The sequence below is a fragment of the Triplophysa dalaica genome, chromosome 11 (assembly GCF_015846415.1).
Source record: "Triplophysa dalaica isolate WHDGS20190420 chromosome 11, ASM1584641v1, whole genome shotgun sequence".
Classification (NCBI taxonomy): Eukaryota; Metazoa; Chordata; class Actinopteri; order Cypriniformes; family Nemacheilidae; genus Triplophysa; species Triplophysa dalaica.
This window is the reverse complement of record NC_079552.1, coordinates 5,297,449-5,313,293: the sequence shown is the minus strand read 5'-3', so window position 1 is coordinate 5,313,293 and position 15,845 is coordinate 5,297,449. Positions and strand designations below refer to the sequence as shown.

Below are 15,845 nucleotides of genomic sequence, written 5' to 3'. Positions count from 1 at the left end.
ATGAACATGTTAATTTTCACCAGATTAAAACTACACAAACAGAGAAATATCAGGTTATCATGACCACCTGGCGTAATGTCATAATTTATCACAAACATTATATATTTATTTCTATATCACCCACTACAAAAGAACAGAAGATAACTTGGAACACGTGGGGGAAAAAAAAAATGGGACACATAAGAGTTGTACATGGAATGATAACTTTATTTTTGCTTGTTTAAAACACAGGATATAAATCACTGACTGCGGGCCAGTATGGACAGAGCAGCAATTATTTTCATTTAGAATATTTCCACTTTAAATAAAATAAAACAAATCTATTTGAAGATCAAACATCACAGAAGAAAGGTTTTGCACATACATTAAAGGCACTGTGTGTTATCTCTATGTGGTATCTATTTGCAGTAGAGTATGCTACACACGTTTTTGTAAAAACCCAGAGAAATCCAAATAAAAAAAATACTTAAAACATCTTAAATATTAATTTTTTCCATTGGATTTGGTTTAAGACTAACAGGTAAATCTGGGGGGATGCAGACATCTGAATTTGACATCGAGGACATTTTAAAACAATCTCCGACTAAGGCAGTCTCAGTGGAAGCTTAAAGCATTATAAAAATATTGATAACCAACATGCCAGGGGAAGGAAATGCCTAGAACTGTGTGAATAGCAGGAATTTGTGGGACCTACAATTTACAATGTAGTGTATTTACAGCTTTTGAAAGCACTTGTTTTTGGTCAAACAAAATTTTATTATTTTTCTCTTTGTTCAATGTCACTATCTCCAAATACGCTAAAAGCTACGGACATCAACAAGCAAAAACAAACATATAAGTTGGTCCAGGAAACAACGGTCACCACTGAACAGGAAAGTGTTTGTGTATTAAGTTCCTACACGTGTTCTCATCCTAGATCTGCCCTTAATGTAAACTTGCTTGGTAGAATCACGGTTTTCATCATCACTCTGAGAATCATAAAACAATCGTGTTTACAAAAGGAACTGGGAAACCACCTTCCCTTTTGGTAAAAAGGAACTTGTGTGTATGTGAGGACACACAAGGCCACAGGAAGAGCAAAAACACAAGGACGCTGGCGTGTCTCACAAACCTAACCGCCAAACACCCTGAACAGCAGGCAGCAGAGCAGTGCATTCTGGGAACAGTGCATTTCAATACAGTACAAAATATACATCTATGCATTAACACATTGATTATCAAAAGGTGACAATTATCTGATATGTACTTCGTTTCACCACACAAAATGAAAAAGCTATTAGTCAATCCACTCCTTATTTTCAAGCAGGTCGTACCAAATTTAAAGCAGCAACATACAAATAGAAGCAAAATGAGAAATTTCAGATAAACAATTACAAGACTCCCACACAAACAGTCGATTTAACAAACTAATTTAAAGTTACTATAACCTGAAATGAAATCACTAGTGCAATTTCAAAAACAAAATAACCCACAGTATGGGTCAAACCTCATCAAGACACTAGTTTTGAGTGGTCTGTTAAGGCAATCTCTCATTAAAGTGTTTTGGAGATGTAAAAGTCTTTGGAGAAATAGTCAAACCTGCATAAGATCAGAGGTTAAATGTCCGGATAAAATTAATCAACTTCAATTCGAAAAACATCAATGCTGCTCCTGACAGCAAACCATCACGCCGGGGTTGTTTTGTACAGTGACTTTCTTTAAGTATTTTGGCCAGAGTAATGTAGTAATGCTGAGTAATGTAAATGTTGATGCCGGCTAAAGTAAATCTACTGCAGATAGTTAAACACTAATTTGCATTGGTCACACCTGACAGATAAAGTGGGCAGTCCATACACATTTGCTTTAAAAAACACATACAAACCTGAGCTACTTTCTAAACTCTTGATGCAAGAGTTTAAGTCCTTCTAAGAAACTCAGTGTGGCAGAAACAAGCTCTATTCTAGCATCTATTATTAATATCACAAATGATATTAGATATCACAAACCACTGTATTGCTTGATAATTCTGACAGGCATATTGAAGTTACAAAAGTTCATAAGATTAGTGATCAAAATTGGTTTTATAATCTTAAATCATACAGATACTATGCAATGTAAATTGTATAGAAAAAGCTAATAATCTCCGAGTCGAGGACAACACCATATTCGGGTGTTAAACCACAGTATAAATCAACAGAAATTATGATTCAGATCAGGGGAACTTCTGCAAGGTGAAAGCACAGTGTTACATGACTGGCATTAGTTTAATCCAATCACAGACTGGGATAGGCCTCGGGAGTCCATATTGGCAGAAACCTAAATGGATGTCTTTTCCACGTCATCACAACAGACCTATGTGTGCAAACACAAAAGGCACGAGGAAAAGTGAATTGAACCCCACAGTTCCATAGACGATATATCGATACGGCAGCTCCACCTCCATGTGCTGCCTGGCTTTCCGAACGTCATTGCTCGGAATCCCAAAAGCCCAGCACACGAGTGGGATGGTGAGGGCCTTCATCACAGCTCTGGTCACCAGAAGAATCATCACGCCGAGGAGGAAGCGGAGTGCACAGAGCCCGATCATGCTGAGAGTGAAAGCGGGGGGCTGGAGCGGCAGCATCGACACGGGTGGGTCTGACAACAGGCCCAATCTGTGATTGAGGTGGGATGCCAGAGCAATACCCGCCCCAGAGCCCAGGATCTGGGCGGTGTCGCCACGAGAGGTGCTCCAGGTGTCCAACGTAAAGGAGAAGAGGCCCAGTCCCAGGTGGAGCGAGACGATGAGGACTGGTGCGTAGGGATGGGTCTGATTAAATGTGTCAATGGTGTCCAGAGCAGGTCCAAAGATCAAGAGGATCAGCAAACTGAACAGGAAACCAGCAATGACATCCTACAAAAATAAAACAATGACAAACCACATAAATAAACTGAAAATATGTGAACATATAATGCAGAAACAAGAACCAAACCATCCGTAACAAATACACGACTACCAGCTGTTGAGGAAGTTCGGAAGATTAATAAACTGCCATTCTTAAAGCACACACAAATACAAAACGAACACTCCAGGTGCAAAGGAAACAAGGAACAATATAGAAAGAAAAACAAATACAAGAGGTGGCCTTGATCAGGGAATGAATACTAAAAGCAAAACAAATCTGGTGATTTAAATACAGGATTAAATATCAACTTTCATTTGAGATCTCACAACAATAAAATTGTAAAAAAATTACAGAACACAAACGACCAGACTTAAAAATACATGTTGTATACCCTTCCACACACACAGATGTACTTGTGTTTATATTTTTGTGGGGACTTCCTTTACAAGTAACCATAACTGATCCCAAATGTAAATCTTTAATCATCTCCTAACGTTAACCACTAACTTCAAAATTCACCTTTTGGCATCCTAAGGACAAAGTGCATTTGCGATTGACTACTTCATAAATTCTGTCCTCTAGAGCAGTGCTTCTCAAACTTTACAGATCAAGTACCACCTTTAATCAAATCAGTTGTTCGAAGCACCACCTAATGACCACCATAGAATAAGAAAAAACATGAATAAACTAATAGTAGAGCTGTGAATCTTTCTCATTACACCGCCTCCTCCAATTCTAATGTATTACTACTAGCTATTTTCAAACCAAAGAACATGTTTTGTAAACAGGGCTATGTAAACTCTTATGGGCGATTTATTAACTTTGTAGGGACTTACCTAAATCCTAAAAACGTATATTAATTACAAATAATGTGGATAAAATAATTAACACAGAAGATAAATCAATACACGTATACTTCAGAGACTGCAGCGGCTCTTGTCAAAGCGACGAGTCAAAAATGCATCTCAACGTGCCAGTGGTGGAAAGTAACAAGTTAAAAATACTCAAATTACTGTGAGAAGTTTTTTTCAGGAATTGTACGATAAAGGAGTTTAAAAACAGTGTGCCTTTACTTGAGAACATTTTACTGCTGTATCGCTACTTTCCTTCACTATTTATCCTCCCATTGTCCCCTTCCCTTCAAATCGCGCTAGAAAAATGACGTCACACAGATTTCAAAACATCTGCTGCCAATCACGGAGGAGGAGTAATTTGTAATATTTTTATTATTTGTGTAACTCCCTCTCATGTTTTTGTTTTGTTTAATTATTATTATTATTATTATTATTTTTCTTTCTATTATTTTTGTCTGTTTCGAGCCATGGTAATGTTTTTTATTTTCTCTCTTTGCATTAATCCAAGTGTTTCTTAATGTTAAGCTTCTGTTGTAACATTGTTTTGTTATAAAAAAATTCCGAGATATGGTGAAATATTGAGTTCCTGTATCACTTCGTTCGCCGAGTTTCATCCAAACGGCCATATCATGAGATACAATCGTCCATCTCTCTCCAAAGTCTCTACATCAAGTGCTCTGCCCTTACAAGTGAATAGGGAACATATGCGATTGGTACGCATGAGAATCAGTTTCGCAAACTGTGCATTACCGGTTGTAATGTTGCAAATAACGTTCAGTTTCAGTTCGATCGATTCGATTAAATAAGACTTCAATAATACATCTACAGAAGACGCAGGGATTACTTTTATGTTGCCTCTGTCTGTATTTTGAACTTTTAAAGACACAAACCATGAAAAACCATCGGCCACAACTCAAGGTAAAATCTTTATTGTTCTACCTAAGAAATAATGTCACATACATCTTGGGTGGCTTGAGGTTGAGTACTTGATCAGCCAGCTCCTCTACAGATATGACTGTTAATGCTAATCCAATGCAATTAAGGTTAGAAATATTTTTGATTTGTTGCATGCAGTATTTGGGCCTCTTACTTATTAATTTCTGCATTGTGGGGCCCAGTACACATGATTGAACAGTGTTGGAAGTGCATAAATGGTTTTAAATGAAAACATAATAGACAGACAGAACAACACATTGAACGGTTATTTTGTCTGAGTTGTATCCAGTTATATGCTTTTTCAGTAAGGTAAAGATGTTATTTTTAGTAGCTATTTTCTATATAAATCTCAAAATTTGACTATTAATAATTATTCTTAGTTCTTTAATTAACACCGCCTAATAAGTAGCGAGTAACTAGTACTTGGAGTAGTTTTTGTGGAGTCATTTTTACTTTTACGTAATTACTTTTTTTTTCCAGTACTGCAACACGTGCTTCATTGATTTAACCTTGAGTAGATTCAAAAGGGGTTGAATTAGCACTTTACCGCAATAAAAACGGTTTAAACAGCGGTTCAAAGTATCTGTCTGCTCCGCTCTGTATTTGAGCTGCATTTTAGTATTACATCGACCAATGGTAAATAAACAACACGAATTCATACAACTCTATTTTAAAATTGCACGTAGGTTGAGATTTTTTTCCGTATTTATCAATCATGAAGAACATTTGAAATTGTAATTTATAGTTTTTAATTTTCTGTTTTGTCACCTCACGTACCACTGGGTCTCTTCACGTATCACTAGTTGTACCCGTACCGCAGTTTGAGAACCACTGCCTTAGAGAATAGCAAAACTCATTCTTCCGTTAAGGATTAAGCATAATGGGCTCATTTTCCACACAAGACTCACAGCTTCACTGCTTTAGCATACAATATGTGTGTACTTGACAGTAAAAGATTGTTAGACTTAAGTCGAGCTCTGTGATTCTACTCTAAAAGTGTTACTTGATAACCTTAGTCTAATCAAGCCATCTCAATAAAGTTGTGTCAAACATGTAGCTTTTGGTATCAGTAAACCAAATTTTCGTTCAAAATACACCCCAATATCTTTAACTTTTAAAAAAGTTCCTCGATAGGAGAACTAACTAAAAGCTAGAGATAAATGTTTGATGCTAGCAGATGTTAGAAAAAAACAGAGAACAAAAATCTTTCTGGGCCCAATGTCACCCTTCTGTTAAAGGACTGGAAATATAAGATGTATCAAATAGTCATAATATCAGAAAAAAATAATTGAGCAACGTTGTAAATCCTGGAAAGATTAAGATGTATACATATTTTTAAATATTCAAAATAGGTTTTTATCTTCCTGACCTGTACCAACACAGTTTGTCACAAGAACATGACAGTCTATGAGCATGACATCTGTTTTGCTGTAATGGTGCAATTTAGTCCATTCTACAGGGGTTTAACTCTTGGAACACAATTCAACTGTTACCAAGACAACAGTCTCTAGGGCAACAGCCACTCCTCCCCCCAACAGGGCGACTAGACGCATGAGGTCACCCTGAGGGTGATATTACCGCTCGGAGCACAGATGTGTAGATAAACCATCAAATTACTGGGATCTTTTGAACTGGAGGAAAAATCCAGACAGACACAAACTTCGCCAACTAATGAAACCATTAGAGCGAACATACTTTTTGTTTATAACTGTAAAAGAACTGTCATGTTTTTTAACATGACTGATGTAGTAATGTGATTTACTGTGTCTGTAAACATGCATGTGACATATTTATTATGGATGAGGATTTTGGAGCAACTGGCAACCTGAGACCAACATTTACTCAAACAGATGGGTGTTCCGGTAATGATCGGGCCTGCTAAAGAACAATCTGGGGATTTTGTTTCTCCCGGTGTGCCCGCCCTTTGGCAAATACCCAGAAAATCACCTCTCACGAGGAAACCAAAACGTTACCTTACCTCGCACAGGTTTACTTTTAGACATGTGCATGAAGACATAACATTTAAGTATATGTTACACTTCATCTACGGTCTACAGAATTAAACTGTATATTAAATAAAAAATAAATGACAAAACCGGATGTAAAGTGCGTGTGCCATTTTGTATCTCACCAGTATGGAGTGCATTCCCATGTATATGCGACTTAAACACACCAGCACACACCAGACGATGGCCAGAGAGACTCCTAGCAGAAGAGGGTACTGTGGAAATAAACACACAAACACGGATTCAGACGATTAGTTGGTGAGACAAACAAACACTTGCCAAGAACTTTACTTGCAAACATCTAAAAATAGACCAACGAGAGCTTAGTCCCTTCAGCTTTCAATTCCTATTAAATCACAGTTGTGCAACACCCCAAAACATTGGATACAACAAGTTGGAAGCTGTCACCTTCACGAAAATGATAACATTTATTTGCATCCTGCTTTTTGTTAAACTAAAATAAATTGACAACAAAAATTAAGCTCCAGCGTAGACCAGAAACATCAGAAGCTTGATCGAACAGTTATGTGGAAAACAGCAAGTAATATTATAGCAATAAATTCATAATTTTGTAAATAAAAAACCCATTTTAACGAGAACAATTTGTCTACAGATGGGCCGTTTGCTAAAAGGGCCGTTAAACCAACAAACAGTGAAACACTAAAGCCAAACCCTCAGCCCATCATAGAACAACCATAGTGCATAAACTATAAGAAGAGCATCCACAATCTTCACCGAGTGTCCTGGTTAACGTGACATTGAAATGGTCATAAACATATATGGTATATCATCAGAGATAACATTAGATTACATCATTTCCAATGTCAGGTGATTGACTATGAAACTTTGAACTGCAATGTTTATTGAATATTGTCCAAACAAATCAGGTGAAAGGGTGAATCTCTCATACGGGTAAATATCATGTAAATTATCATGTAAATATAACAGATTTCGTCCGGTCGCTTTAAAACACTTGTTGAAACAACACATTCCCGCAGTCTTCATTCAACCAACATAAGCTCTGTCTGTGTCTGACGACCTGCTTTTTTTAGACCGATTACAGCACACTAGAGATTTACATGCTTTGACATCCATGTTTATGTCCAGTGATGGAATTAAAGTTGGACTGAAAGACCAGCTGCCAAGAAAATGACACGGCGAATAAAAAACTGCTTTCGCTCTGGGACTTCCATTCAATGATGCATAATAAAAGGGAACAGGACATTTCCCCATTGCTGCCCTGACAACAAACATCGGCTCAGTGATAAGAACCTGCCAACAACTTTTTGGAAATGTAGCAAGACTTTACTATAAAGCTTTAAAAGATAGAAGAGAGAGAAAATCTGCTTTATACAGACATGGTCTACAAAGAAACGTGTATCAACCAAAAAAGTGTTTTCTAGGGTTTTAGTAGCAATTTATGGATGTAAGAAAATAATTCAGTAAGTTAAGAAATGTAATAAACAAATCAAATCACATTTAAATATTCATTTTAATTTATCATTGCAGATTGTTCATGTTAGTTCATTGTGCATATAATAATGTTAACAGATACAACTTCTGATTTCAAAAGTGTTTTAGCTCATTCTAAAACACAACTAAGATTTTGACGCTATACAAGTATTGTTCATTGTTAGTTCATCTTAGCAAATGCATTAACCAATACAGACTTGTAAAGTCTGTATAGTGTTCATAAGATTGTAAAGTGTTCATAAACAAAACAAAACAAAAAGGTTTAAATGAAGTCTGTACTTCGTAAAATATGTGCTTCAAGCTGCTGAAAACAGAACTATCACTGAAAAGATAACAGTATCACACGCTTCTCTGAAGCCATCCTGTAACTCCAGTGCAAACATCACGATTCAAAGGATTCAGAACCATTAAAAAGGATTAGGACGATCGCAAACACACACAGACGTTTGGACCTAGCTTGTTATCCAGACCGCACCTCATGCCCTGCGCCCACATGACACAGATCTATGGACCACATGCTGAAGGAAAGCACAGAGAGAGAATCAGCTAACCTCATGTGGTGAACATCTGCCTCTCATTACAGACCAAGAGAGCGTGTGTGAGCTGAGCTCTCTGCAGCTGTGTATGCTGTGTGTGTGGAAAGAGGACGGATGCTTTTGATGGTTGTGACTGTTTGTGTGTGTAAAGGGCACCACACTAACATGTCTGTGATTGCCATGACAACAGCATGGTAGATTTTGGTAAAGTACAGTCAGAGTATGAATGTGTGAGTCAGTGAGATGACACATGGGAGGTTGAAACAGACCCTGTATGTGGGAGTAAGGGTTTGTGGGTGTCTCACTAAACCTGCTAAAGCATCTAGTATTACAATAATTTAATGAAATTTATTCATCTACCTTGGTTGTAAGTATGGAACAGTTGAAAATCCAAAAATGAAAATTCTCTCTTCATTTACTCACCCTCACAAGTTGTTCCAAATCTGTATAAATATCTTTGTTCTGATTGACACAGAGAAAGATATTTGGAAGAATGCTTGTAACCAAAATGTTATTGGGCAACAATGACTAGAACCGTAGTAGGAAAGAATGCTTTGTAAAATTCTTTGTTCTATTGAACAAAAAATAAGATATTTTGAAGAATGTAGGAAAGCAGTTGGGGTACTTTTGACTACCATTGTAATTTTCATTCTATAGTAGTCAATTGTGGCCAAGAGCTATTTGGTTACAAGCATTCTTCCAAATATCTTTCTCTGTGTTCATCAGAACAAAGACATTTATAAAGATTTGCCACAACTCGAAGGTCAGTAAATGTTGACAGAACTTTTGTTTTTGGTTGAACCCTGACAGAAGCAGATGATGGCTGTGCATTATCCTTTTAAAATGGCTGCTTAACATATTCTCAATAAAATGGTCATAACATTGTTGAGTTAAAATCATGGTATTATGTTTGAAGAAAAGAAACGTAAAGTGATACAAGGACCATTATATCCAGCACAGTATATGGAACAGCAGGTGCCTGCCTGGGACAATGGTGAAATAACTGGTTTGTAAAAAACCTATAAAGTATGTAATGGATGAACAAAATAAGTTAAAAGTAGGAGACAGCACAAAAAGAAGACCAGAGGTGAAGATATAAACCACAGAAAGAGCAACAGATAAGAAAAGTGCTTATAAGTCTGCCTGCAGAAGTTCTGCTGATTACTAACATGAACAGCTCGAAGGTTTGGACAAAAATCTCTTCTGTTGGATTTACAGATAAGACTAAAACTAAACAACCCAACCTGAAATGCAATCGCCTCTAAAGCCTGCAGCAAAGGTTAGAGTAAACAGATATGGCATTGTAAGGATAACAATTATCATATTTTGTTATTTTCACCTTGCATTAAAAAAAATACTATTCTGAAATAAAATAGCCTGCGAGTTGGGTGAAAGCGAGCCAAATTAGTATCTTAGTAATAGAATTAGTAATAGAATTCAGATACATGTCACCAGACACCCCTTCTCCTTAACCAAAAAAATAAATTCTGCCCTGCCCTTAGTTGTTCCAAATCTGTATACATTTCTTTGTTGTGATGAACACAGGCAAAATATATATGGAAGAATGCTTGTAACCAAACAGTTCCCTGCCACCATTGACTGCCATATTAGGAAATATTTACTTGTTAAATTGCTTTGTTCTGGTGAACACAAAATAATATATTTTGAGGAATGTAGAAAAGCAAACAGTTCTGGGGCACTTTTGACTACCACTGTCATGTTCCCTTCTATTAGGCTATTCAATGATGGCCAAAACTTGTTTGGTTACAAACATATCTTTCGGTTCCTTTAAGAACCATAAATGAAACTAAACTAAAAAACAAATATGACACCACTTGATGACCGCTTGAAACTCTGGGTCCTTAAGTGCAAAGGCTGTAAATCACGAGCTAAGGAATACATGACTCATTTGTTAAACTGGCCTGTCAAAATGACTGTAATGGCAATTTAGGACACACAGAAACACTGTAAGCACAAACGGGTTTCGCCACTTTAATCTCATAAAACTTTCCCTCAGCAGAGTCAAAAAACTTTCAATCATTCCAAAATATTCTTTCTGCTAATGGCCAACAAACCTTTTTGTGTTTATTTTATAAGACTAACCAGGTTCAATCTTCTGCTTAAAGGTTACAACCTAAACATGTGTTGAAGTAAATGGTCTTTTGAAGGGTCAACCCAAAAATGTGCTCTACTTCTAAACGGTGTAGACGCACTTTGTCTTGCACACTTTTAATCTTGAGGTCACCATGTATTTCTTTATTACATTTCTCAAAGAGCAATCCATTAGCCAGCGACCCTTCTTTGTAAAATAAGAGGGCATAAGTAAACATTTACAACCGTAATGTGTCCAGAAATAAAAAGAAACACCGCATTAAATTACTTTGTTATCTGGCTGTTATCAGGTTGAGATAAAGTGCGATTGAATTTGCATTCTCAAAGCCACACTGGTGAAACAACACAGAAACTTCTTTTTGTAGGTTTACATGGTGGGCTCACATCTTAAGATGTTGCAACATGCTGTCAACGGGGTTTTTGTTAACTCTGGTTCATCTTTATCCATGTTCAGCAGGTTCAACAACTTTAGCAATTCAGAAAATGTTAAAAGCAGCACTCAAGGTCTTGTGAAGTGTGTGAAAGTTTCCATAATTTGCTGCTAAAATTATTCTGGTGTCATAAAGGATTTTTAAAGTATTCATGAATGAATACAATTCTTCCTTAATTAAAACCTAAATATTAATTAAGGTGACTAATAGAGAGGGGGTTATGTAATACTTACAATCAGATTATTTTAATAGGTGTTTCTACTTAACATACCTACACCGACCCCTAAAAGTATTTGACATTGCAACAAAAACAAATACATAAAACAAAAGATTAGCACAGATAACTTCATCCAATGACATAATCCTCGTGCATTCTAGGTTGCTACAGAGCACCTGACAACATCTGGGGTGCATTGAATTTTAATGCATTGAACAGTGAAATTGTCTTACCTCCCACCGGCCATAGGTGATCAGGAATAGGGACAACGGTATGGCCGTACCGGACATGGCATGAGTGGAGGGCATGCTGTACTCGGAGTTGTAAAACATCTCCACCTTGACCACTGGCGGTGATGCGGGTCTCGGCCACCGGAACACATCTTTCGTGCACTGTCCAAGATACATGACCCACACCCACACCACGACGAGCCGCCGGCTCACAAACGCGTCCACGTTCCACATGAAGTTGGGGAAAAAACAGATGTAAAAGAGTTCGTTACCAAGCTCGGTACCGAGCATGAAAAGGCAGTAGAGAAGTTTGTTCTCGATTAGGAACTCCTGCCCGACATCTCCGGTGAGAGAGTTTCTGCGCATCGGCTTTACCGTGGATCCCCGAGCGCAATCCTGTTCGGACCCGTCCTGTTCATCCCATGACCGGTCGTTAACGGTTTCACGCGCTGGCGCCCCGTTCGCCACCCCGTTATTGCGCTTCTCCTGGTCTGTCTCGGTTTCTGCTGCTCTGCGACGGATGCCATCTCCGCCTCCGTTTTGACTTACGTTATCCCCGTGGCGAAGGCAGGATGCCCCGTTGAGTCTATCACGCGCCTCCAACCCGCGAACCCCGCACAGCCGCTGGAAGTGCGCGACATGTTGCGGATCCTGTAAATTGTTCACGAGACGCACAAATCCCGTTTTAATTCCCCCTGCCATGACCGGCAACAAACTCCCTAAGCTGAAACCACCCAGTAAAACCGGAGGAAGAAACTGGAGATGCGAAACTGAACAGTGAATGGACCGAGAGGTGAATTATTAAAACATTCCCGTCAGTTCCGTGCTAGGTAATCTAACCGAGGCGAGTAGACAATTTACGTGAACCATTAACGTTAATACTATTAATGAAAGGCATTTGAAACAAAACGAATACAGAAACGTCACTTGCAAGGTAACGTCAGTACCAACGTCCGGTATGGTACAGGATCAAGCCCCCTCATCTGTGTAAACCCACGGGAAGTCTTAAGTAATGCCTGATCAAAAGCCCACTCGCGTTATCGCGATATCTTGTTAAAGCGAATCATCGTTACTTGACGTTAAACTTGTTAAATCGTCTGTTAAGTGTAATCTGTTTCTGTTAAATACAATTTAAATTGGTTTTGTTCCTTTAAGCCTTTAATTGTAACTCGGTTGTTATATTTATGTTGACGTGTTAATATCCAGACCGTTATTATCAAGTGACACCTGTGCTGTTTGTAGCGCTCGTCAGGACCAGTCGTAGTTGTATGTAATTACACGGTAATTTAAAATTACTGCTAGGCTCCACTTAAAGTTAGTCTTATAATGAACAAATGTTTTCATATACGTGAGCAAGTACATTTTAAAGTGTGTAAATCAATTTTTAAAATAAAAGATTAAAAGCGCCCATTTGGACAGCAAAGCGACAATTAAAGGATAACTAGCAACATGCGTTCAAGGGTTGCAAGCAGTGATGGAAAGCAGATTGATGAAGCCTAATACCCGGTAACTCTTCCATGTATACACTTTTACTTAAACGTAAATTCAAAAGGAGACTGAAACGAGTGAAACATTCACTTTTTTATTTTGTTTAATAGCAGTGCCTGAAAATAGACGTATCTCTCTTTTTAGTATGCTACTTTAATATCTTTTGGCAAAATAGCACTAAATTCTCCGAGGAATAATGTTTCCTTTGAAAAAATAGCTTAATTTCAAAATAAACGGAGTATCCATATCTACTTTAGAAGTCCAAAAGACAGCACTCTCAATTTAGCTTTTAGAAAATGACATTCAGATATTGACATTAAAATAAAACAAACATCATTTTAGAATACAAATGTGCATAAACACACACACACACACACACACACACAAAATATTAATAGGCAGAGTACCACTCATTATATACCGTACCAAAATATGTTACTATTTTGCCCTGTTAAAAACCTTATGTAACCAACATTTGACAACAGGAGAATCGGTTCTGTGTGGGAGGGAACAGGAGATTTTACAGTACATTGGGCATTTTTACCTTGTCATTCCTTCAGTCACAACTGAAAGAAAGCTGAATTAACCGTGGGCCCATGCACTGATTTTAGGCCATTGTTATGAGATTTTTGACACCCACACTGTCAAGGGATTTAACCAGATTCAACGATTGAAGAGGCAGAAAACTAGCAATGTTCACTGGTTTATCAAACTGAATAGATTTCCTAAATGCATTACAGAGGTCAGCAGAGGGTAAAACAACCTAGTAAAGTTGTAGGTTGTACAGACAATTATAAGTGAATGAAACAAAATAATGTTTATGTTGCTGAAAATTCATCACCATAACACTAGAGGGCAGTATAGAACCATTTGTATATAACAGTATCTGTCCCATAACCTTTTATTTGATGGGCAGTATGCAAAGTTAATCATATATTTAAAAAAGAGATTCAAATTATGCTTGTAAACTTCATAGTATCTTTTTATAAGCAAAATACATGTTCGTTTCTGTAATGTATTGTGTGGTGTAGACACCCTGTTTAAGCTATAACCAACCAGAATGTCAGTTTAGTTTTCCTTTTTTTTTGATGAAACATTTTTCTTCCTTTTTCTAGCAGTATGAAAACCTCATTTAATGCAAAACCCAACTGAACTCTTCAGTTTAAGGGCAGACCAAGTTCGAGCAAATCACTAGTAGCCACTTACATAGAAAAGTCAATTTCACAGCAATAAAGCTTTAGTTAAACATCAGCATCACTTCATCCTTCGGAGCAACCGAGACACTGATCATTTTAATTGTTTTCTTTTCTTCTTACAACATAACAACCACAAGGTGCATGGCTTTTTCTGCCTTTTTATCCCTGAAAACAGTTCTTTGTAACTAACTCAAGCAAAAAAACGTCTATTTAGAATAATAAACCGAGGCAGTGAAACCAAGATTCAATTTTTTCCTGCATCAGGAAAAATACCCTGATATAGACAGATACCCGGCTTTTCCACTGTCACAAACTGCAGGGTGCACCCTCAACAGCAGACTGCACAAGCAAACAAATGTACAAAAACCCAAATCCCCCTTTTTCTTTTGCTGCTATCTTCGCTCCTGTGTAAATCAAAGACTGACTGCATGCACATACTGTTATTTCATCCTTTGTCATCCAAATGATAAAGTAGCACAGAAGCTCCATGATCAGGAGTCAGGGTGTGACAGCCCCCCAGGCCACAGATGCATGTGCACGGGGAGGACGAATACGGGAGCAACTTGTACTGCTGGAACTCCTGGAGCCCAAAGCTCGAGGAACGACACTGGGTCAGCACCACCTTTAATCTCTTCCTGCTGGGGGAGAGAATCCGCCTTGTCTCCGTCTCCTCCTTATTGTCATCATCTTTCTGTTTCTCCCTCTCTCTCTGGACCTCGTCCAGGTGGATCTTGCGTAGCAGGTTGTTGATGAGGACGGAGCGACGGAGGTAAGCCTCTGGGTCGTCTAGGAAACGCAGCTTCTGCAGAGACAGACGCAGGATGCAGCTGCGCTCCTCACAAAGGATCAGGTGCTTAGGAGTGACAGACAGGTAAGGGAAAAAAAGACAGTGAGATGGAGAAAAGATAGACTTAAGCACAGGTGTAACTGAGATGTTGACATGAGTGATTGGTGATGTCAGCAAAAAAAGGAAATAGGTTCAAAAACATTTAAAATGTAAAATTATGAAGAAAAAAAATCTCATTATATTATATATATAATATAATTATCTTTATTGGCATGCACTGATAAGATAAATCAACTGACACTCACTTTTTGTATATATCCATGTAGGCTTCCCTGAACATCCTCCTCTTCCGCATATTTTCGCTTAAAGTAGGCGACTTTCGACGTTGTTGACTGCTGAGGGCACTCTTAAAGGAAAGATCCTGCAGTCAAACACAAAGGAGTTATGTAAATTGTGTCAGGATTCACTTTACACACTGAATGAAAAATGGTGCAACACTCACTCTTTTTAGAAAAAGTATTATTAGCTAAAAATCAATGACGTCGGCCACTATCAAGGCCTTCATCAGACATCAAGAACAGCAAGGAACAAACACACTTTACACACACTCAGACACAGCAACAGGTGTTTGCTACTAATTGTGCTGATTGTAGGAGTGGCTTCTTCATAGAATTAAGAAAAAATGCAAATCATCAATAAAGCATAGTGTAGTCAA

General features: G+C 37.9%; 1 protein-coding gene and 1 long non-coding RNA gene across 2 annotated transcripts; one reads left to right on the top strand and one right to left on the bottom strand.

Annotated features, from left to right (window-relative positions):
* Nucleotides 1-186: 186 nt before the first annotated feature.
* On the bottom strand, nt 187-12,657 carry LOC130431390 (sphingosine-1-phosphate phosphatase 1-like). The gene is made up of 3 exons (XM_056760380.1): nt 11,663-12,657; nt 6,786-6,875; nt 187-2,872 (listed from the first exon to the last, which is right to left on the bottom strand). The coding sequence occupies exons 1-3, from the start codon at nt 12,359-12,361 to the stop codon at nt 2,321-2,323; spliced, it is 1,341 nt and encodes a 446-aa protein (XP_056616358.1). The 5' UTR covers nt 12,362-12,657; the 3' UTR covers nt 187-2,320.
* A 2,419-nt stretch (nt 12,658-15,076) lies between these two features.
* LOC130431391 (uncharacterized) lies at nt 15,077-15,845 on the top strand. The gene is made up of 2 exons (XR_008908235.1): nt 15,077-15,214; nt 15,457-15,845. It is a non-coding gene; the product is annotated as an uncharacterized LOC130431391 (long non-coding RNA).